Source organism: Podarcis gaigeae (genome assembly GCF_964106915.1).
Source record: "Podarcis gaigeae genome assembly, chromosome: 4".
In the NCBI taxonomy this organism is placed as follows: domain Eukaryota; kingdom Metazoa; phylum Chordata; class Lepidosauria; order Squamata; family Lacertidae; genus Podarcis; species Podarcis gaigeae.
The window spans coordinates 46,663,323-46,687,811 of NC_139677.1; the positions used below are offsets into that span (position 1 = coordinate 46,663,323).

Genomic DNA, 24,489 nt, shown 5'->3' on the forward strand with positions numbered 1-24,489 from the left:
TGGAACGGATTAATTTCGTCTTGCGAGGCACCACTGTATCTGGCTCTGAAGATGGTTCAGAAACTTCAGCAGGTGCAGAATTCAGCAGCAGGGTTGCTCACCTGGCCAAGATGGTTTGAGCATATTACACCAATCCTGGCCTAACTGTACTGGCTGCCAATTAGTTTCTGGGCCCCATTCAAATTGCTGGTTTTGACCTACAAAGCCTTAAACAACTCAGGACCACAATACGTCAAGGACTGTCTCTCTCCATATGAACCTACTCCAATCCTGCGATCATCATCTGAGGCCCTTCTTCATATGCCTCCTGGATGGGTCCAGAAGGTGGTAACACAAGAATGGGCCTTTTCTGCAGTGGCTCCCTGTTTGTGGAATGCTCTTCCCAAGGAGGTTCGGCTGACACCTTCATTACACACCCTTAGTTGCCAGATGAAAACACTCCTCTTCAACCAGGCATTTGACTGATTAACATCCTATACTCTTTTAAATGTGTTTGTGCAAGGCAGGTTTATTGGCTTGCACATGGTGCTGGGGCGGGGGGGAGTGTCTTGTTTTTTATGTTGTGAACTGCCCTGAGATCTACAGATGAAGGGCAGTATACAAATGTAATACAGTAAATAAGAGTAAGAATAATTTTCCTTGAGAATACTAAGAAAGGAGAGCAGAAAGCATTTTTTTAAAAGTTGAAGGAAGTATATGTGTTATCACTTGCAAGGCGTTAAATTATTCCTCCTATGTGTGAAGGTGGGAACAAGTAGGGTAGCAAGCATTCCTTATTTACTAATTACAGATAGGTAGCCGTGTTGGTCTGCCATAGTCAAAACAAAAAAAATTCCTTCCAGTAGCACCTTAAAGACCAACTAAGTTAGTTCTTGGTATGAGCTTTCGTGTGCATGCACACTTCTTCAGATACACTGAAGAAGTTGGTCTTTAAGGTGCTACTGGAAGGAATTTTTTTGTTTTGACTATGGCAGACCAACACGGCTACCTATCTGTAACTGGAACTATGGAAGGCACCACATTGAGCCGCATGAAATGGAAGTCCATCCAGTGTATCTGAAGAAGTGTGCATGCACATGAAAGCTCATACCAAGAACTAACTTAGTTGGTCTTTAAGGTGATACTGGAAGGAATTTTTTTTGTTTTGACTTATTTACTAAGAATTTGAAACTACAGTACCTAAATTTTCATAGAAATAGATTATGATGCAAGAGGTTATTTAACGACTTCACTGTCAATTCATCTATTCCATGCTGCACAGAAATTGCCCCTCAGTGTTAGCATATTTCCTAGAGATTGCCAGAATAAAATTATTTAGGAACATGAGTAAAACAGCCTCTTAACCTATTTGCTTTGAAAGCTTCCACTGTATAATGCAGGAGTTCTTTCTTTCTGATTGCCTCCATCATTATTTGCTTTCCAAACACAGACAGATAACCTGTATAAAACATGACCTTTAGAATATGTTTCTGTCTGTTTTGCTACGTGGCAAGTCTTCAAACTACCTGTTCTTTTGATCTTTGATCATGTTGGATTTTGGTACACGTAGGGTTTACAATACTAGAGAGTGACTGATGCTAATGACCCTTTTATTGTGCTTCTGCTGCAGATGAACCTTTTGTCATTTTTACTGCTGGTGTTTCTCCTTTATGTTCTGAAAATCTTTCATTTTTGCAGAATAAGACAGGCCTCCCACTTAGCACGTATTTCAGTGCTGTGAAACTTTGCTGGCTTTTGGACAATGTGAAGGAGGTCAGGCAAGCAGTTCAGGAGAGGCGAGCTCTGTTTGGTACCATTGACACATGGCTAATATGGGTATGTCTCAATAGGCTATATAGCAATCAACTTCTTTTGCTTTACACTTTCTCAATTTTACATTGAACGTTTTCTAAACAGGAAATCAGTTTTCACTGCCACCTCATCAGAATCATACATGTGCCTATATATTCTGCCTCCAACATTATTTGCAGCAGAATGTAATACACTTGAATAAAATGGGCATACATCAGTTATGGTCAACAGGTTTTAAGTACTCACCTTCCCCTCGCTTGTCTCATGAAGTATCATGGCGCTAATGTTTTATTTTGTGAACTGCCCTGAGATCTTTTGGTGAAGGGCGGTATATAAATTGAATAAAAATAAATATAAATAGTGTGTGTCAGACACGAATAATCCAAGGGATCATGGCTGCTACCCCTCCATGCATTCAGTGAATACATTGTGCATGTGAATACAATGCACATTGTGCATTGTGGGATTGTGCATGCCTAGCCACACACACCTAGCAGATGCATGTCTGACATAAGGATGAAAGGATACTAAAGTATTTAGGCTCCTGCGCTTAAAAGGGAACTTTGGTCAATTAGGCTTCTTGATCATATGAATCATACTCTTTCACATTAATGCTGAATTTGTAGCCATGCCAGGGAATGAGGAATGGACAGTGGGTGTGATCCTGCTTCTCTCTCATGCATTCATTGAACACATGGATAGTGAACATGTGCATAAACCTCTAAGATCTTGCATAAGAGTAAAATTCCAGTACATGTCCTAGAAACAGGAGTATTCATTAAGATAACTGTTCCTATTAAAGCCAAATACTGGGGTCCTCAAACGATCATGACATCTTCAGAAACAGCCTTGGTGCCCACCAGTACTACCTGCCACTCCCTATTTTATTTTAGTTTAATGAGGTTTTGGGGGGGGAGGGTAAGCATCACCAGTTTTTGTTCTATAGTGATTATAACTGTTTCTTATATTTCTGAAAATGCCCTGTGAGCAGGAAAAGATTGGGGATCCTTGACCAAGTTCTTTAAATATAGTAATAGTGAACAGTGATCTACCAGATTTCCAACTTCCATTTCTATGGAAGCAGTTTTACTGATCTGTCTTTGCTTTTTTTTTAATTTAAGAGTTTGACAGGTGGAAAAAATGGAGGTGTTCATTGCACTGATGTAACCAATGCCAGTAGAACAATGCTGTTCAACATTCATTCGTTAGAATGGGATACTGAACTCTGCAAGTAAGTACCTTGTCTGTCCATCTTCTTCAGTGCCTAGATTTGCTTTGACCATCTTCAAAAAGCCATACTGATGTACAGGTTTCTAAGCAGGTTTAGCTGAGTGGCACTTGGTCCTAATAGTTGTTTTTCCAGGGTCAAATGTGAAAAATTTCTAAATGGTCTGTGTTCTGAAACTAAAGAACAAGTTGTTGCTTAATAGCAATGAGTTTATCTGATTCCGACTTTGTAATAGGGATCCACGTGCAGCTGTATGTGTTTGAAAGATTAGTACACAATAGATTTTGCAGCCATTATTGCGTATGGTAAAGGTTCAAATCCAGCTTGTCAAATGGTGGGTGGTCACAAGATGCATCACAATTCTGTGCAGAAATCATTCTATAGCTGTAAAATATTGGGCATGAAATCTCGTCTGAATTAACCATTAGACTCTAAACTGGTAGGCCTCAAAATGTTATTGGATTACATCTACCATCATCCCTGGCCATTGACCATACTGGTTGGGGCTGGTGGAAGTTGGAGTCCAACAACATTTTCAGGGCCACAGGTTCCTCTCCACTGAGTAAAATTGATGTTCACTTCTTCCTCAAATTATACAAAACTCACTTTTAAAAATTCATTTCTCACTGTGTTTAACACACTTTAATCAAATTTAATTTGAGAGAGTGGAATTTCAATTGGTTAGGTACAACCAAACATGCATTCATGGATTTTCTGTGATAACCTGATGGGAGCAGTTCATTCCATAACTGAGAGAACACTTGGATTTAATTGTGAAATATTTGGTGGCATTTTCTACATCACAGCTAGCAAATAATTCTGTTTTAACCTTTGAGAAGAGAAAGTAGTATTGTCGTTTATTAGTAGGATACATAAGATTGTCACTGCTGGCTGCTTGTAAACTCTTCTTGAGGCACCTGTAGCGATGGGGAAGCCGATCATTTGCACACATAAGCTCAGGTCAAATCAAGCTCCAGAATAAGTAAAAAAAGAGAGTTATGCATGAAATATTTACATCTACACATCATGAGGGCTTGCAAACCTTTGCAACAATTTTTAAACATATGATAACTTTATTAGCTAAGGAGAAACTCTAGTGGGACCTCCGTTGGCCACACAAAGGTTTATTTTGGGAACAGTGGTAAACCAGATTCCAGTTTTAACCAATCAGAAGAAGCATTTAAGTGGACATTTCTTGTTTTGAGGCAAACATTATGGGCCCCATATATTCTCCATCCACCCCCAGTTCAACTTTTTAATTAACAACCATAAATAATTTTGTATTAACTTTTGGAAAATGTTGGGTTTCCTCCCCAGATTTTTTGGAATTCCTATGGAAATACTTCCCAAAGTGCGGAGTTCCTCAGAGATCTATGGATTGATGGTATATATACAACTTTCCCTTAAATTCTTTTAGTTAACAACATATGCGTGAATTGTGCCTGCTTAATCTTGATCGAATAAGCTGGATAACTCAGTTCTGTGAAAAAGTTATTTTTGTAAAATAGGAGAAGGAATAGATTTTAAATTGGACTGTTAACTATACTTCTTGAGAAAAGTTACATTTAGAAGATATGTTACTGTACAATTTTGTTTATATCTCCCAATATTTTATATCTTATGAAATTATTGTTTTTTACGGAAAACTACATATGGAATTTTTGAACTGGCATAGAAATATGTATCGGTGCTCTTCCTTAACTAAGGCTGCAATCCTAACCTACGTTAAATTCAGTAGGACTTACTTCTGAGAAGACATGGTTAGGGCTGGGCTGTAAGTTGGGGCAGAGTCCTGCAGAATTTGTGCACGTGGGCGGCTATAAACGAGGTGTGTGTCAGGTTTCTGAGGGCTGAGTGTACATTTAAAACAGCTGAAGGACAGCAGGTTGTAGAAGGCTATTATAGACACTTCCACTAGGATCTAAGGTCAACTTCTCTAATGTTACAGTTGCACCGAAGGAGTTGATATTCTACAAACTTAAATGTTAGTGTAGAAAGCTGCTGTCTGAAATATCTTTACTATGTTCCTAGTTAGTGACTCATTGTGAGCATTGGAAGAGTCTTGAACCCTTTCCCTGCAAAGACACACCCCTTCTCACCCTAGGAAGCCACTGGCAATCAGTGCACAGGCTGAACTCCTGCTATGTATGCTGATGTTGGGCCTTGCAGAGTTTGGGGTGGAGACTGATGGGGGCTGAAGCACCATGCATGTCTGGGCAGTGGGAAATAGCTCAGTAGTGATTCAGCATGTCTGGTCCACTATAAAACACTCTGGATATGTTTTCCATCTGAAGATCAGCTACCGTAATGTTGGTTTTAAAGTTCTGTACAATTATGAACTGGAAATGGTCTAAACTTTATTAAAGAAGTGATTGTTAAAATGGGTATAAAATGACAAGACACAATATTCTCTATTCCCAGACTTGGCTTGTAGAACAGTTTGGCAGGAGCCCTCTTTTTAAACAAGTACTGCAGCTCAATTGAGTCACTATCTAGAAGAAACTTTGACCCTCGTTCCCAGATTAGATAAAATCTTATCAGCGAATACTATATGATAATATGCAATTATCCAATTTAAATTAGTTTATGAATGCTCTTCACAAGAAAAGTATTCCAGCTTTCAATAGTGTGGCCCAAATCTCCTTTTGTGACCTCTGCAGCTAAAAAAAAAAGAAAGGAAAAAAAGCCATTTGCTTTAGACTACAGTTTCTGAACTACCTTTAAATGGAAAGTGTTTGTGAAAGCAATAGAAATACTCACAAAAATTACTTGATACAGCTGATCTGTTGCTTAAAATGAAACAATTTGTACTTTCATTTCCCTCAAGTAATAGCCTCTCTGCTCTGTATGAGAAAGAGTGTTATTGGTGAATAGAGTACTGGTATCGGTAGTGGCCTTTTAAAATTAATTTAAAGCATTTGGATTGTTTACAATAATAAAAAAAAAAATAGAGCTATAACGTTAGTGTCTTGAATACAACAGAAGCCATTGTGAATTCCTGTATTTCATTGTGGGATGTTTAGGGGAAGGTTGCAGACTTTTAAAAACAAAGTGCTTGGCAAATAGACTACAACTGAACTGAAAGTGTTTCTGTACAAAAATACTTTAACCCAAATTAGGGTGGTTAAACTTTCAATATTATGAGTCTTGTACCTTTTTAATAATTGAAGAAGAGAAGAAATGGTTGCCAGTACAGCTTATCACAAGAACAGTAAAAGCTGCCTGTTCCCTTCACTTACTTGTCAACTATAAACAATACAGGATCTCAAATTTTGAAAGGTTTGGCCTCTGATATTACTGTTAAGTAAGTAACTAGGGCTATATACTTTGAGTCATTTGAGAATAGAAGAGTGACGTCCATTACTTTGAGTTCTAAAACTTTTGAATGTCTGCTTCAAAGTGTATAGGTCTGATACTCATTTTACCCCAAACAGCAATTTATAGGAGGAGAATTGACTACTAGACTACCAAGCTTTGAAACTGTGAACTTGTTTGTCTCTCTTCCCCTCCTCCCTTCCCACTACTTTTCTCGCTGACTATAGAAAATCTCCCTTACCTTGGTGAGTAGGATTTTGTTAGGATGTCCCCTACTCACATCTCCATCCATTCTGCTTAGATGCAGTGCATTTCTTTAGGGGGAATCCTGTAGCTTTTTGAAAGGGATTGTGTCAGGTGGCATCCTCAAATCAGACCGACTGAATCTGAAGCTTTTATTAGTGGTTCTGTTGAGGTGTTTACACTCCCCACCTGCTTAAAAAAAGTTAAAATGGGAAACTACTATTTCTCACTCCCAACTTTCCTTGTGAAAGATTGTATGAATTGAGGGCAAAAACACTGAAGAGGAGGAATACTAGTTTATGGCATATATCTCATCTCACCTTCAAAATGCTATTTAATAAGGTATCCCCAAATGGAAATGCACTGACTGTACTCTCTGCATGGCTTCACTGAAGTGCTACTGCTCAGTGTACGTACACACACACACACACACACACACACACACAATGCACCCTGCAAAAAAAAAAAGCTGGTTTTGATGTGGGTGGCTTGGTGGGTACTAGGTGTTGGCATGCCTGGCTGTTTGCAAGCACACAAACATGTATTTCTTCTTTCCTTTTCAAGAAAACATCACAAACTGTTCGATGGTATCTTACAAAATGAGATCTCCTGTGTGTTCTTCCGCTAATACTCTGCCACAGTCACACCTGTATGTTAAGCACTGACCTCCCATTTTGAAGCATGTTGTTTACCATCTTATTGTAGCCCCACGTGTTATCAAAAATCAAGTCGTACTCTGTGCTGTGCTTTAATATGTGTATAAATGGTAGAGCAAACATTAGGTGTGGAAAAGAGACTGCCACACTTGCATTCCTTGACTGAGCAGAAAATGGAGGGCTGGGCAAGGATGTGGGAATGAAGAACAGGCCTCCCATGTACCTTGCAGTCCTGATAAATTGGTTGTTATTGTACACTGTTTCGGGGCGGCCCATCCCATTTTGCCACCTGAGGAGAAAAGAGGAGCTGCCTCTCCTCACTTCTCTGGTGGCAGGCCCCAGTGCCACCGTAGGTGCCTCCCACCCCACCCCCATCGCCAGAGAAGTGAGGAGAGGCAGTAGCGAGAGCTCACCCGAACCGTCGCCACCGCTTCTCCTCACTTCTTTGGCAGTGGCGGCAGTGGGTGGAGTAAGTAGTAGGCAGGCACTAAAGTGGGATTTGCCACCTCTAGATCTGAGGTACTCACCTCAGTGTGCCTAATGGTAACACTATGATTGTGGACTATCTGCCCCTTAGATTATTTCTTCTCTCCCCCTCTCCCCAAGTCATTTCCAGTTTAGATGTGCTCGCTCTGCATGTGGCCTATTTCACAGTGATACCAATGGGCATATAGAAGTAAAGTCGTGCTGTGGCTGTCATATAATGCAATTCCTGCTAAAAACCAGTTATCGCATCCTGGTTTCAGCCAAAGTTCAATCATATAATGAACAATGTTAGAATGTTTGTGGTTTTTTAATCTAAATATACATATAGATGGTCTGATATTTCATTTGTAACTAAAATCCACTATTCTGCCATTAATTGTAGTTTTCCGTCATCTGGACATATTGTACTGTTTGCATATACCCAGTGGATCCATTGCTAACTTGTACCCTGTTATACTTATTTCTGTTTCTGTTATGGAAGAAAAATATGTTGTAATTCTTATAATATTCAGGATCTGTAGCTTTTAAAGACTCTCCATAACCTTTATCTTTGGTACCTGTTTTTTTCCCCCTCTCAGAAGCTATGGAGTTTGAAGAAACTGAATACAAATTAAAATTGTCCCTTTGCCTTGTGTGGGAAATTATATATAACTGAGTAGTAAATTATTATTCCAGCTATATAATAAAGGCGGGTTTCTGTGGTGCTCTAGTACAAGAGGGACTCTGCTGGACAGATTAAACGGCAAAAGATTTTCTTTTTCTATTCCGTCCCCCCTCCATTAATTGACAGAGATGTTATGTGGCCTTTCTGTTTTTCATGGCCTGTAGGTGATTAATTTTACTTTTGAAAGACTGTGTGTGAGAATATATGCATACAGCTCAACAGTATTCAGTATACTTCAGGATCTGTTTTTAACACCATTGATAGACTTGCTTGACTACGGCTTTGATGTTTTCTAGCTGTACTTTGCTTCGGTTGTTCTTTAAATAATGGAAAACCTACTAGATGATAATAGTGATGTTGAATAACCGTTTAAAAATGTATTTGTTTTGCTATAGAGTTCTGGAGCTTTGACTGGTGTACCAATTTCTGGGGTGAGTTCCCTAACCATGTTGTAATTTATTGGTACAATTTCTGAATACAGTGGAATATTTGATAGACCTTGTTATACTTTTTAAAAATGAAGGGGGCGCAGTCAGTAGAAACTACATGTCTAAAGTATCAGTTGTATATGCTAGTAAAAATAAGTTTAAGCTGCGATCCTATATACACTTACCTTGGAGCCTATTGAGCTCAGTGGGACTTGTTTCTCAGTAGACTCATGTAGGATTATGCAGTAACTAGCATTTAATGTGCCCAGCCTCAAGCCTGGAGCAGATGGTGTAACTACAACCAGTTACTGTGGAATTAAATAGATGCTTCCAGCCAGACCTAAGTGCCAATAACTTTCATTTTAGGGGTTTTAAATGGTGTTCCAATATCATGGGACACAAAGGTTAGCAGAATACAATGTAGAAACTGAACCTTTCACCTCTCTCCAGCCTCTGTGATGAAGGAAGGAAGGAAGGAAGGAAAGAAGGAAGGAAAGGGAGCAAGTACTTGCCTGCCATCCTGCCTGAAACGTATCTGCATAGGAGCTATGCTGCCTGGTGTAGATTGCCCAAATTACCAAGAAAAAAGACTGATTTAAGTTTCCTATACTATAATTCACAAGTTTCCAGAGCAACAAATTTTAATTGGTTGCAACAACAGTTAAAACAAGCAAAAACAAGAGCACAGAGGTCTGGTCATAAAGTTCCCGTATTTCTTGCACTACAGAGTTATGTCTGCTAAGACACAAGGGGTGCAATTGTGAAATAAATGGATTTGCTTGGCCCTCTACTAATTCAAAAGGCATCTGACAAAATCACAGAAGGGAATTGTAGCTTTTAGCTTTTATGTAAAAGGCTAATTGCCCAGAATTTTCCACAAGTAAGGATAGTGATTACTTGGCAAAACAGTATTTTTCCATGAAAACAAAGTTTTCTTTGAGGATCATAAATATTTATTATTTACACAATAAATGTATTGTATCAAATGCTTGTCTTCAAGTCTTTTTTTCCTTTTAGGAGAGAGGCAGGATTTTTATAGTGATGGGTATAGTTAAAAAATAAGTGCAGAATGTTTTATAATAACATTCAAGTTTCATTTTTAAACTAGGTTGTTGTTGAAAGCAGCATTTACAGCACACTCCTATACATGTTAACTTAGAAGTAAGCCACACTGAGTTTGATAGGACTTGCTCCCAGGTAAGCGTGTGTAGCATTGTGGCCTTGATGTAAACAGAATTTTAAAGGCAAACATCTGATTTCATTCTTTTGGAAATGGGCATTCTGTCCATTTCCTCCTCTGCATTTTTGTTTGCTTGTATTTATTTGTATCGGTGCTTCCAAACTATTCTAGATGTGCAGAAAAACTAGGATTATCCACCATTCTGGATCTGCAAGAGGCAAATATTTTTTTCCCCCAGTTGAGAGAAAGCTAGTTTCCCCAAAGGTTTATTGAAACTGGTTATGTGAGCTTTGAGCATGCTCATTTGAAAATGAAGGAGGTCCTGTGGTAAGATAACCTTCAGGAAAAAAATATTCAACTATCCAGAACAAAAGTTTGTCATTTATTTATATATTAAATTTATATACGACTCGTCATCCAAGGATTATAAGGTGCTTTACAGTATAAAAGTTCTCCAATCTGTAGTGCCATTGGTGTGTTTCTTTCTGTAAAAAGTATTAGCAAGACAACCGGACTTTAGCTGAGCCAAATTGTAAACAAAATAGATCTACCGTACTTTAAAAATTAAATATACAGGTATACTTTGACTGAAGTTAATGAATTATATGTACTTCCAGTGCTTAGGTGATCAGTCTGCTGCTTTAGTGGGACAAATGTGCTTCAACGACGGTCAAGCAAAAAATACGTAAGTTTAACCTGAGAACTGACACCTACATCATTGCACCCATAGAGCTGACACAAAGGGGGGCAGTGTTAGAGGATCAGCCGTTTTTAAGAATGCACACTGTGGAATAGCCAGTGTAACACAATGGGTATGTGATGAAACTGTGAGTCAGGAAGATCCTACTTTGAATCTCACCTCTTGCAAGAACTCCTTCATTGTGGCTTTCCAAATGTTGGACCCCAGCTGCTATCAGCCCACAGACAAGGGTCAGGATTGATGGGAGTTATAGTCTAACCACATCTGGAGGGCTACATGTTTCCAAATCTTGATAATAATTAATCAGATTGATGGTTTTTTTTATTAACTTGCTACATAATTTAAAATGCATTTGAAATACCTTGCACACTTGTGTAAGAGTACATGACCTATTCTCCTTCCCCTTCAGTCTATTTCTGTCAGTTGTACTTCAGATCATGCCAGGTCCAGCAGATGAAGAACTGGGTTTCTAATAAAATAAGTGTCCTGGGCTAAACGTAGTCAGGAATAGGAAGTTCTGCAGTGCCTTGGTTGGAAAAGCACTCCATATCCCCACCCATCCCCAAACCCCAACCTTATTTCCTGTAGCTTTTTGAATGGACTTTAAAATTGGAAGTACACATGTGACAGTCTACCCAACAGGCTGGCCACATTTCTCCCTGGCTAGCACACACAGCAAACTAAATATGCAGACTAAAGCTTGCCCCATAATGCTCCATACAGAGGATTATGGAGTATGTTCCAGTGTGAATTAGGAAAGCTTGGCCTCCCAATTTGACATATATACATAGGTACATATATACACCAATCCTGAATGAAGTAAGGGCAGTGGTGGTGGCTGGAAGTGGAGATAGAAGGAAGACTCCATTGCTTCCCCAATCCAGTGTCAGCTGGTTTGCCACAATTCAGCCAGTCTTTGCTAAACTAGTTACCCGATTATAGCCATTTCTATGCAGAGGAGTTGTACTATTATACCAACATTCCAGTTACGTTACTACTGTTTTGATATTCCTAGTCATTTTATGGCATGGCATATGTCTGATTTCTTATGCTTCATTTTGTAGCAAATAATAACTTTTGGTGTCTGCACTTCAGGTATGGAACAGGCTGCTTCTTACTCTGCAATACAGGTCAAAAGGTTAGTGCTGGGAATTAAACAACTTGAAACCCCGGCAAATTGCTACTTTCCCCAAAGAAATAGCTCTTGTTGTGTAAAACTCCCTTAAAAATTTTTTTTGTTGTGGCCTACAAATAAAATAAAGGTGTTTTTTTCCCTGTGCTTATGTTCTGTATAATTTACATTCTCACTTGAGCTTAAAATATTCACAAGCATACCTTGTTTAACATGAAGGTCCCAAAGAAGAAATGTCTTGTGCTATAATGGTATGGGCAGTTGGGCAGTGTTCAAGAGAACAGCAAAGGGTAAACTAACATGATAGAAATAATTAATATTTTCTAGATCAAGTAATTACATATTTTTTATTTTTGTTTCCAGCCTGCAATTTCTGAACATGGCCTTCTGACTACAGTGGCGTACAAAATGGGCAGAGACAAACCTGTGTATTATGCATTAGAAGTAAGTATAATTATTTTTCATATACTATGGGCTTCTGAAGGTGCCAAGTTGTTTCTTAGGTTTGTAATACCAAGAGGTGTACTATGGTGTATATATACTATCGATGACTGCAAACCCACTACAAAGTGCTTGAGTAATTGATGCAAGTTAGGTGTTTTTTGTTTGTTTAGTTTAGTTTTTGGCAATATTATTATTAGTAGTAGTAGTACACTGCCCATCTGACTGGGTTGTACCAGCTACTCTAGGTGTCTTATAAATATATAATAAATATCTTTATTATATTATATATTATTATTATATTAATATTATATTATTCCATAATATTATATTATTAAATGAATAAATATTATATAAAGATATAATAAAACATTAAAAAGCTTCCCTATATGGGGCTGCCTTGAGATGTCTTCTAAAGGTTATATAGTTACTCATAGGGGTAGGGGGGGTCTCTGATCTCAAAGGGCAATGTTCTGTGACTCCACAAAAAGTTGACTTGGTAGAGGCTGGTTCATACATGCATATCTGTTACTTGATTTAAACTGAGTTGCTTTGTGCTTGATGACTGGCAGCTGATGGTGTGAATTTACTGCACTGAAAAGTTTTGGACTAAAGGTGAGGTGATACTAAATAATTACAGGCTGTGAAGCAGATCTGTGACTACTCTTGTCGCCTGCATGCCCTAATGATGTATGTTTCTGGGACTACATCCTCAGCATCTTCTTTTAAGTCTGGGACTCCTTTAATTATGAGCCCAGCACCTTTAAGAATTCCAAAACTGTGAAAAAGGCCTGCCATGGTTTTGTGTGTTGCCTTTCATGATTTGCTCTAAGAGTGAGAGTGAAATAACAAAACACATTAACTTGCCCTTTTCATGTAGGGCTCTGTTGCCATAGCTGGTGCCGTTGTACGTTGGCTGAGAGACAACCTCGGCATTGCAAAGTCTTCAAGTGAAGTTGGTGAGTATCAATAACTTGGAGTAGCTCATTTTGGTGAAGAGTTGCTTGATCGTCCCCTTGCCTAGAATATGTCAGTTTTAAGGACACAAACTGTGGCATGCATTTGGTATTAGAAAACTGGTAATATTCTGTGACATTTATAAAACCAAATGTTGGGAAGAGATGTATGAGTTTAAATGGATACATGTAGATTTCTAGTCTTGCATCCTTTTATTGCTTTTGGAAATAGAAATCACTACGTTACAATATCTTACTTGGATACCGCTAGTCGGAGCAGATTTTTTTAAGAAAATAAATAGCAAGAGTTTTCACTAAGGCTGTTATCCTGGGCATATGTCCCATTGAACTCAGTGGGACTTGCCTCTGAGTAGACATATATAGGATTGCTGTGCAAGACTTCTCTTTTATTTAAGACAAGAGTTTCACTTTTTGGCATGCTGCTAGATGCCCAGGAATGGTATTCTTCTTTGATACACAATTGTAAATAATTAGAAGTGGGACTCCTATTTTGTCCAATATTTATTTACTGGAGTAATCTGGGTGACGACATTTCATAAATTTGGAATTTATTTTTTATTTCATTTAAAAAAAAACATTTCTAGGCCATCTGACCTTTAATTGTAACATTTGAGTAATAAGCAACTGACAAGTGTAATAAATAGCAATAAATGTTATTTGCTCCTGCTGCGTGAAGATAAACTCAATTTTGGCATTGGTTTTAGAGAAACTTGCTGCTGAAGTGGGCACTTCGTATGGCTGCTACTTTGTTCCAGCATTCTCAGGATTATATGCACCATACTGGGAACCCAGTGCAAGAGGGTAGGTATATCAGACTTATTGTTTATCTTCAAGAATTTCAGGAACTGCCAATATTTAATGTTATCCATTCTTAAGTAATTAGGCCAGATACACAGTGGGATGTTGTGCATCTTGCCAATATACACTTCTTGCCAGCTGAGAGGGCAATGTGCCACAGCAGCCACCGTGCGTTATAGGGGGTGCTGTGGCAGCCACGTGAGTCTTTAAAAGAAGGTTTCTTTAGTCTTGATGGTAGATTTTGCTTTCCTTTTTCCTTCTACAGAATTATCTGTGGCCTTACTCAGTTTACAAATAAAAACCACATTGCCTTTGCTGCACTAGAGGCTGTCTGCTTCCAAACACGAGAGGTATGGATGAAGGGTGCCATTAATGCTGCTTTGATGCCAGTGACAAACTTCTTTTTTAAAAAATAATAATGAGTTTTATTTTGTATGATTCAGATGATTTAAATTGTATAACCTCAAAAGTTTGTGGGGAGGGTTGGCAGAACCAAAGGTCTCAAGTTGTTCCGTATGGTTTAAAGACTAATGTTAGTAACCAGGTCTGGTTCTTTCAATAGGCAAAGTGTGAGGCAATTAATTTTGGGTGCCATGAAAGAGCATTAGAAGTTTAATTATTAATTTATTGCTGTGTTTTTAATTCCAGGGAGAGGCAGTTATGGAATTGTCTGCCTCGAGTACCAAAATAATTTGGCTAACCTTGGACACTATTCACCTTGGCTGTGGGCAGAGCATAGTATTTGCTGTTCTGCCTCAGGCAGCATAATGTCTTAAGCAGGAGCTGCTAGTATCATGAGACTAATTTGTGTACCTTAAGAAGAATTAATGTCACAGGCTGGAGCATGAATTTAAGGGCTTTGTTTTTTAACTTTAAAAGCATGTGGAACATCTTTCTCTTCCCTAATACTACACACACACACACACACACACACACACACACACACACGGGTGTCTCTGACTTCAGAATATATTTCCATGGGCCACCACACCTGACTGCCTTTGAGTTGTAGGACATTTAATCTTCTGGGATTTATGCTCAAAATGCAGATGAAATTGTCAAGTTTTTTCCACTTTCAATCCCCGCCCCCTGCAATTTCTTAAAGATTTGATTTATTTCAGCATATGCCTCAGGGCATGGTGTTTCTACAAAATAAATTAGAATGCCTAGTTTGGCCTTGTAACTTTTATTTCTTTAAACAGCTATGTTCAAATAAGGCAGGCATGGCCAAACTTGGCCCTCCAGATGTTTTGGGCTACAACTCCCATCATCCCTAGCTAACAGGACCAGAGGTCAGGGATGATAGGAATTGTAGTCACAAAACTTCTGGAGGGCTGAGTTTGGCCATGCCTGAAATAAGGCATCCTTGTGTGTGCTTCTTAAATTTAAAAGGAACTTCAGTCAGATTCCTGCTGTTATACTAGCACCTTCATAATGATAAGTGTCCCACTACAGTATTGCCCAAGCAGAAAGAGGTTTGTGCAGCCGGGCTGTTTCTTATATTTATTCTACCTGCAGTATCCTCCCAAACCCTCTCCAGATAGTCACACAAACCCTTTGAATAGTGGGGGCTGTGTGGTACATGTTGCAGCTGGAGGGAGAGTTACTTGAAATTGAGGGATCTGGGACACAATCTGATTTCAAACAATTCCTTCAACCCACTGCAGGCTTCTGTGATACAGCCTCCACTATTGGGGGACCCTGGCCCTCTGGAGAAGGTTTTTAGGACACAGAGTGCAGGGGCAGGTAGAGTAAAGAGAGAGATTCATTGCACAAGCTGCCTTCTGCTTGCAGAGCCGTTAGATACAACCCAAAGAGTTTTTCTTCCTGTTGAAGAGATTTGTGTGAAATGTTTGACATGGTTCTCTTTTAAGATATTGGATGCAATGAATAAGGATTGTGGGATACCATTGAGACAGTTACAAGTCGACGGAGGAATGACCAACAATAAGATCCTTATGCAGCTTCAAGCTGACATTCTCTGTATTCCAGTAGGTAAGCAATAATTCTCTTGGTGCTTTTAGTATTATTACTTACAAGGCCAAATAAGTATGATGGTTTGAATAGACAAGATAACTTGCCTTCCTCTCCCTTGGAAAGGTTTCAATTAAAGATTTATATTGAAAGTATTTCTTGGAGCAGCTGATGCAGCAGAATGCTCAGAACTACTTGTGTAGGCTGAGTCATAGAAAGTTGGCGTTCTGAATACAAAACTGCAGCTTACATCTGCATACGTGTTTTTGCTAGTTAATTTTATCTTCCTGTGCTATTCTGGATCCGTGGAGAATGACTACTTTCAGCTCCTCTCCATGCGGTTAGAACGAGTCCTTCACATATGTGTCCTTTAACCATGACTTGAACAATGTTCTTACCCAGAAAGAATGTCCTTTAAAATATGTGTGCCATATCCTGTCAAATTTCCTTCAGGAGAAGGAGGCTGGTTGCTCTCCTTGTTTTTCATGGTAACAGCATTGCCTCCTGCTATAGCGGTTGCTATGGAAGGCCATTTCCTCTCCTCACCCGCCTTCCCACACACACAGAATTGTGATAAAGGAAGCAAGCTCTCTGTTAAATGAATCGTGCAAAGGGGCTTTTTAATGGAATGGGGTTTCCCCCTGCAAACAATATATGTACAGAGATTCACAATAGTGTGCTGGCTTATGTGGGTTCTTTTTTATGTATGTCTTCCAAGTCCTCTTTGTGTCATGACAGTTTCAGTAAATATCGCTATGCAACTCTGTTTTTGAGGTCATCTGTAAAAGTTCAAAATCCAGCAGCATATGTTGACCTTTATATACCGGTAGTTCTAATGAGTTGGGTGTAAACATTAAATTGGATGTGTGTAATACAAGGCAACAGACACTAGGGGGCCTTCAACTAAGGGCTCATCCATGCTTTTCTGCTTGTCCTTTGCCTAGAAAGCACTGACTGGTCCAAGAGGTTTCTCGCTTGTCTCATGCTTTCTAGGCATGGGTCTGAACAGTTTTGTGTTTGCTCCACAGCTTTCCCTGGGGAAACATGGTGTTTAGCACTGAATCACAACAAACGGCAATCCACAGAAAACCCAATTGCTATTTGGTCCGATTCATCTGTAAACCATGCATTTTTCACGGGGGAAGCAGCAGGGCAAATGGAAGTGTGGATGAGCTTTAGTTTTAGTCAGAGAAAATCCCATTAAAATTAATGAACAGCACTAAGAGAGGTCAGTTACTTTCAGCAGGTTTACTCTTGAGTAAAACTTGGTTGAATACTACTCTAAATTTGGGCATGTGTTGGGGGGGGAATTCTTTGACCCGCACACTATTTAAAACTTAAGAAGATAATATTTAAAAGACACAAGCTTGCCCTTTCTCCTTACTCATCTTTTATTAAAATCTCTGGAAGCAAAATAACCCTGGGGTTAATTAATTGCAATAACATCCAGGATATTAAGATCTTTACAGCTGTTACCAATTTCCTCTACTTTGTTTCTTAAGAACCAGTGCTGTTCTCTCTCTATTTTTTTTAATTAATAAGCTATATATATATGGTTTTAACTCAGATTCTCATTTATTTTTCTGCATTAAGCCAGTTAGAAGAACTAGAAATAAGGATGGGCATTTGTAGATCAAAAGATGAAAACTGAGAAAACAAAACAAGCATGCTGCTTAGTGTTCTAACTTCACTTAAAATGTGATTACTTCATTATTTTTGGCTTGTTAGTAAAGCCATCCATGCCTGAAACCACTGCACTGGGAGCAGCAATGGCAGCAGGAGCTGCAGAAGGAGTGGGAGTCTGGAGTCTGAATCCTGCTGACTTTACGGCAGTGACCAGTGAACGTTTTGAGCCACAGATCAATCCTGAGGGTAAGGAGGAAACTAATATACGTTATCCATTATCTGGGCATTCATCAGCCCATGCTGGGCCTTGGCCAATTCACATTACTTAGAGGGTCTAGTGCAGTTTGTTCCATTGGTATAATTAGACCAGTAGAGTGAGTGTGGGTGTGTTCTGGGCTAAAAGTATGGTTCTTTTTACACTTCTGTTTGGCTGCTGTTGTCACTTGATAAAGAGTTCAGGAGACTCTTATCTAGATGTGACTAATAAGACCAGTCCAGATCTCATATGACTTGATAACATTGCATCAGGATATGTATGCGAGGTTAGAAATTGGGATGAAAAATTTCCTTGCTGTTTCAGAAAGCGAGTATCGATATACCAGGTGGAAGAAAGCTGTTCAGAAGTCAATGGGCTGGGAAACAACAGAACCACAAGTAGACGGTAAGCCATTACAATTATTGCTAGCTTGTGAAAGTTAGGCTGCGTTTTTTTTAGAAGAATGTCATTCACCTTTTGTGATTAATGCTTTTGTAAACAGAGGCTGCTCTTACCTATCTTGTTTGAAGATAAAGTTTTTAACTGGCTGCAGCAAAGAACGTACACAGCTTTTTTAACAGTTGTAACTTCCGTAACAGGTTTTAGCCAAGTATATAGAAACTAGAGAAAACTCTATGGCACATATAAATAATAGCTATCTGCTTCCTCTTGACTGCCTGAGTTAACATTTTAATGATAATTTTATATAGCATCAGGAGCTCAGTCTAAAGGTTCCTAAGCATAATTATGTATGCATTTAGCAAATCAGAAACATGTTTATATATGAACAAATGCTAAAAAGATAAGAGTTGCATCAATCCTTTTTTAAAAAAAATTATTTGAAACCAGTGAAATAGAGGTTCTGTGGGACTTTATTCTCGCATGTAGAGAATAGTAAATAAATTGGGTACAAGCAATCTATGGATACTATGCTATCCAGTAGGATTGATTTTAAATAAGAGAAGCTGTCCTATCTACCTTTTGTCAGCAAAAGGCAAGAAGGGACTGGCAATCCCACATTGACTGAAATAATTTGGCTTATAACAACCAGAATAGAAAAGTGTGTGTTGAACAAAATTTACTGATTCTGAGACTTATAGATTGCTATTGAAGTCACATGAATAATATATCCTAACTCTCATGTTGAACATATTAAACTTTGGCTGCATTTCATTGACCCAATTCACACATTACATTAATCCATAGAACAAAACAAACTATGGTTTAAGGTGAATGGGCAGTGGTAAGTCAAGAACAATCCTTGAAGAGAAACTAACAATGAGTCTAGATTCTGACAATATAACAAGCCAGACTCTGGAGTCCAGACTCAGCTGAAGGAGTGGGTAGGTGGGAAGGAGTGCTACAGGAAATTTTCAGCAGCATGTGTTAGTACTCTGTTTACATTAAACCAAAGCTTGTATCCAATTAAGTTCAATTCAAGAGTAGACCTAGTGAAATTATTGAGCCTAAGTTAGCCATGCCTATTAACTTCAATGGGTCTTCTCTGAGTTGGACTAGCATTGGGTACAACCAATTGTTAAACTATGGCTTAATGTGATGTGATGTGAGAATCAGGTCATTGTCATTTACAAAATAGCACTAAAGAGCTGGCCTGTAATGAGATCCTAAGTATGCGAATTTGAATGCAAGTCTATTTCTTTCAGTTAGATCCTCCCCCTTGTAGGTATGCTTAGAATTATAGCCTTAAACTGTAATGATTTGATTTGAGCTTTTCCCCCCAAAATACAATGATAAAGCACAGAATTCTGTTCTTTATCATTAGATTGTTATAGATGCATTATAATATGAAATCTGAAGAAAATAATAAAATATTGGCTCCTTCAGCCAACGGGAAGAATTTGCATAAACTAGATCAAAGGTTCTCAAACTTCGTGATTTCTGGGTGGAAGGAGTCCTTGGACCCTTACTGAATACTATGGCTTTTTATTTCTTTAAAGCCTTAACAGCTGCAGAGGGAAGTTTTAGTTAAGTAAATAAACTTTCTGGTTGTTCTTTCTTCATTAGAATAGGCATGTAAAGAAGAAACTCAACTTTAAAGGTCCATGTTCTTACTAAACAGTAAAAGTTGAGGGCAACACAGTAATAGGAGAGAGGGTATAGTATTCCCAAGAATAGAGAGAAGATTTGAGAAATACTGGACAATGTTCCCTCTGATTTGTCCTGTACATCCAGCCTGTGGCTCCATCTTGCAACAGAAACAGCTGCTGCATTCAAGTGTGCTCTACTAAACGTGGTGGCATTCAAGATAATATGGGGGCAGTAGCTCTGTGAGCTTGACCTTTTTACACACACCCTTTCCCCCAATGTTGGAAATAATCATTTGGTGCTACTCTTAACTGGGCAGGAGCCTAGATTTATTCCTTCACTGTGCACACAGGTGAGGTCTCTATTCTAGTTGTTCCCTCCCCGAAGAAATGGAACAAGGAATGGTACCTATCGCCAGTGCTGGTTAGATCTGCGGCAGAGGCCGTGTTCTGGCGACGGTGTTCTCTGTGATTGCACTTATCTATGGAATTCACTCTCTGTATATATTTGCCCACCACACCTTCTTAGATGTTCTGTGCCAGGGTGAACACTATTATTTTTGCCTTGGTATTTAATGGTTTGGTTCACATCAAGCATTTAGCAATAGTTAACTATAGTTTAGCATGAATAGGCAGCATGCTGGTGCTAAAGGTCACCGCTTTGTTTCTATCCCCACTCCTGGCTGTTCTACATAAAGCACAACAAACCATAACCCTTGGTTTTTCATTACGAAGGAACACAAGCTCATAGTCTGTTTCACTCCAAAGAATCCTGGAGTGGTAGCCCAGTTTGTTTCTTGACTCCCCAATACAAAGCGGAGACTTTGGTGTTTTTACTGTATTTGAACATTAACTATGGTGTGTATGTGTGAACCAAGCCAATGATATCCAATGCTAATGACATTTACACTGTTCTTAAGCTTTCATCTTCACTGGCTCTTTCTGTGTTCTGATTTTGTGTGTGTGTGTGTGTGTGTGTGTGTATCTGTATATATTAATTCTCTTAAGTTATCTTGCATAGATACTGCATTTATAACTCACCTTAGTGACAGTGCACTTTAAAGGCAGTTTAGCAATGGCTAGCAGACATGGAAACCTCTGTGCTGATTCAGAGATTAGAAAAATGACACTGTCTTATGTTTTCATCCCATCAATATAGCAGCACACAATGAACGTAGACCCAGACCAATAGAACAAGAATTTGAGACTGAGGAAGAACAAAATCTGTGTTTCCTGTTTTGGGCATCAGGGTTCTCCTCATGAATGTGCACAATAAAACAAGGAAGAAACCAGCTCTATAGGGTGTTGTGTTTTATTCACAATTAAATCAAATGAAATGCCCAGAAGCAAAGCATGAAACTATATCTAAAGTTAGTATTTCAGTGAAATCATAGTCAATTAGTTTTATAGTGCTATCCTGCACATGTGTACTCAGAAGTAATGTCACCTTTAAAGATCTAGATAGAAGTCTGAAAATTAATCTGTTTTAATAGCTTAAGTTTCAGAAAAAATGCTATGTAATTATATTATTTTTTTCCTAGTCAAAATGAATTATGAAACCTTGATTTTTATCAAAGAACATATTTACTTTTCTCTTTTTGTCCTTCATGGAGCTTTGGTATTTTGTTCAGGTTCTAGCAAGCGACTCAGGTCTTCTCTAAGGCTGCCATTTTATGAGATCCCATTTCTTTCAAACTCATGCTATCTTATTTTGCAAAGTAATTCTAAAGGCATCGTCATTGCAGTGTTTGATTGGGAAGGTCTGGTTTCAAATCCTTGCTCAGCCATAAAGCTCACTTGGTGACCTTTGGGCCCAGTCACTGTATCCCAGCCCATCAGCCCAGCCTACCTCATAAGGTTGTTGTGAGGGGATAGGGAGACTTGTCACTGTTTTGGTCGATCATAGGAAACATAAACCTTTCCTAGATAAAAATCAAAGGAAAGGCCACCTAGTTTCTCTTGTTGTCTGTGTCCCAAGCAGGCTTAAACTTTTAAGTAATTTGATGTGGCAAGGTGGTGAAGGCTACACTATGAAGTTTAATAAAGATACCCACCAAAAAAACAAAAATAAAAGTCCCTCTTTAGATACTGTGTCTCTCACACACCTCATCTAGGGAAGACATTTATACAACTCTCCCTGCAGTCATCATACACTTTGGAATGGTATTAGGTGAGTGAGTCCTCGCAACAACAAAAGACCAGTCTCTTCCTCATTCTGTGGTGTGCCCCCACCTCAAGATAATAATTTCCTTCTCCCATAGCTCCAGCAGGAATCCTCCCCATAACTATCTGTTTCCATATCCTCTCTTTTTCCTGTGAGAGCTGAAGTTTATGAAGGTCAAGAAAAAGTGCCTTGCTGGTTACTACTATTTTGTTTATACTGTAGTTTCTTTAACTCTCACACATGGCCCCCCTAAGCATTCGTTGTGATCACAGTGGAGCTGCTGTGACCTGTCATGCAGCCACAAAGGTTACAGTGAAGTAAGAGGTGGAGTGGGTACCAAGGTGGATAGAGGTGTGTCTAAAAGAGGTATGAAGCTCTGGGTGTTGTAGGGCCTGGAGCAACTGCATCAAACGCACCATTGATAAACTAAACCATGGGTTGGCAACCTAAGGCCCATGGGACACAAGTGGCCCCCGAGCCGTTTGCTTGGCAAGTCGCTGCAAGGTAAAGGTAAAGGTACCCCTGCCCGTACGGGCCAGTCTTGACAGACTCTGGGGTTGTGCGCCCATCTCACTTAAGAGGCCAGGGGCCAGCGCTGTCCGGAGACACTTCTGGGTCACGTGGCCAGCGTGACATCGCTGCTCTGGCGAGCCAGAGCTGCACACAGAAACGCCGTTTACCTTCCCGCTAGTAAGCGGTCCCTATTTATCTACTTGCACCCGGGGGTGCTTTCGAACTGCTAGGTTGGCAGGTGCTGGGACCGAGCAACGGGAGCGCACCCCGCCGCGGGGATTCGAACCGCCGACCTTTCGATCGGCAAGCCCTAGGCGCTGAGGCTTTTACCCACAGCGCCACCCGCGTCCGGCAAGTCCCTGCACACTGCGCTAAACCAGCGCGGCGCGGGGACTCGCTTCTGTGGCACTGGAAATTGTGTCTGCTCAGGCACAGATGCCGGAAATCGTGTCTACGCAGATGCCAGAAAACGTGGGGGCACGATCTGACCCACGGAGGGGGCTCCATGGCAGTGAACCTGCCCAGGCAAGGTAAGCCTTGCCGACCCCTGATCTAAACCATGGGTTGTCCACTGGTCCCTACTGCTCACTAGTGGGCGTTTCAGGATTCCAGGTGGGTGGTAGGGGATTCTACAGCACAAGCTGTATCCTTCCATTGAGAGAGATGAACGTTCTGTTCATCTCTCTTGCACTCGGTGGTTAGCAGTAAGTGTGGGCGGGCACAAGTGCACAAACGCACATGAAAGCGCAAGCGAGTGTAGTACGCGGGAAGAGGAAGTGTGGTAGCCAAGTTTGAAATCCCCCCCCCCCCCTATTTGTGTCTTGCTTATGTTTCTGAGGCACCAAGTGGGTACATCCATAGGCATAGGCTGCAGTAGAAAATATCCAGTGGCTCTGCCTGTGAATGTATCCACCTTGCTTGGTCTGTCAATGTATCCATCTTGTATGGCCTGGTATAAGGCAGGCATGGCCAAACTCCGGCCCTCCATCAGTTTTGGGACTACAATTCCCATCATCCCTGTCCGCTGGTCCTGTTAGCTAGGGATGATGGGAGTTGTAGTCCCAAAACAGCTGGAGAGCCAAGTTTGGCCATGCTTGATATAAGGTAATCAAGAAAGTAACTGGCTCTGCCAAGTGGTGACATACGCCAAAAAAGGGAATAATCTAAATGCAGGAGAGCGATTGGTGGGGCGATGTTATAATATGTTTGCAACAGAAGGGGAGGAGTGGGAGCTGATGCACGATGGCAGGGACAGGCAGAAGCGGAGCAGAGTACTTGTAAAATAGGAGAAAGAAGGAAAGGAAAAGTTATAGGCAGGGGAAGGATATAATTGTTGTTGACTAATAATAATAAGTGTGCTAACTAACTCAGCCTTACTTCTGGGCATTGCCATACGGAAGGTAAAAGAAAAGAGTAAAAAAGGAGATGAAAAGGGAAAGGAAGAAAAAAATAGAAAAAAGGGAGAAAAATAGAAAAAAATTGAAAAAATAGAGGAGGAGAGAAAACTGGGACAGGCAGAAGCATAGTGTTTAGAGTGGTTCATGTTTTGGCAAGTTACGTTTTGTTATCTTATAAAATAAAAGAAAAGTAATTTCAATTTACTTTATTGTTTTCACATTGAACTTCATAAAGTTAAAAACATTATAAACATGCATAAAGTAGAAATAAAAAGATAAATTTAAGTACTTTAAAAAAACAACAACCCTCCTTTCTACTTGTGCTGAAAAAATTGAGCTACTGCAGCACTGGTGGGCGGTAAGGAAGTTTTACCATCAAGAAAGATGCATTAGTGGGTGGTAGGTATAAAAAGGTTGACTACCCCTGATCTAAACCTTAGGTGCTTTCTTTGTGTACAAACCAAGGGAAGAGGTT

The 24,489-nt window shown here is 39.7% G+C and overlaps 1 protein-coding gene and 1 long non-coding RNA gene across 14 annotated transcripts in view; one reads left to right on the forward strand and one right to left on the reverse strand.

Moving 5' to 3' along the window:
* The window catches only part of GK (glycerol kinase), a 40,656-nt gene that overhangs the window by 10,530 nt on the left and 5,637 nt on the right, over nucleotides 1-24,489 (forward strand). For 4 of the 13 annotated variants that reach the window (XM_083734423.1, XM_083734416.1, XM_083734420.1 and 1 more), the window contains exons 6-18: nucleotides 1,678-1,815; nucleotides 2,913-3,022; nucleotides 4,337-4,403; nucleotides 8,779-8,814; nucleotides 10,609-10,676; nucleotides 11,787-11,829; nucleotides 12,187-12,267; nucleotides 13,145-13,223; nucleotides 13,946-14,042; nucleotides 14,305-14,389; nucleotides 15,914-16,034; nucleotides 17,742-17,885; nucleotides 18,220-18,300. In XM_083734423.1, the coding sequence (XP_083590549.1) occupies nucleotides 1,678-1,815; nucleotides 2,913-3,022; nucleotides 4,337-4,403; nucleotides 8,779-8,814; nucleotides 10,609-10,676; nucleotides 11,787-11,829; nucleotides 12,187-12,267; nucleotides 13,145-13,223; nucleotides 13,946-14,042; nucleotides 14,305-14,389; nucleotides 15,914-16,034; nucleotides 17,742-17,885; nucleotides 18,220-18,300 (1,150 nt within the window). Of the gene's footprint in view, nucleotides 1-1,677; nucleotides 1,816-2,912; nucleotides 3,023-4,336; nucleotides 4,404-6,561; nucleotides 6,580-8,778; nucleotides 8,815-10,608; nucleotides 10,677-11,786; nucleotides 11,830-12,186; nucleotides 12,268-13,144; nucleotides 13,224-13,945; nucleotides 14,043-14,304; nucleotides 14,390-15,913; nucleotides 16,035-17,741; nucleotides 17,886-18,219; nucleotides 18,301-21,099; nucleotides 21,233-24,489 lie in introns of those variants that run through there. The other 9 variants (XM_083734412.1, XM_083734421.1, XM_083734422.1 and 6 more) reach the window with 5 other exon arrangements.
* LOC310842544 lies at nucleotides 4,418-8,771 on the reverse strand. The gene is made up of 3 exons (XR_014563187.1): nucleotides 6,576-8,771; nucleotides 5,780-5,862; nucleotides 4,418-5,673 (listed from the first exon to the last, which is right to left on the reverse strand). It is a non-coding gene; the product is annotated as an uncharacterized lncRNA (long non-coding RNA).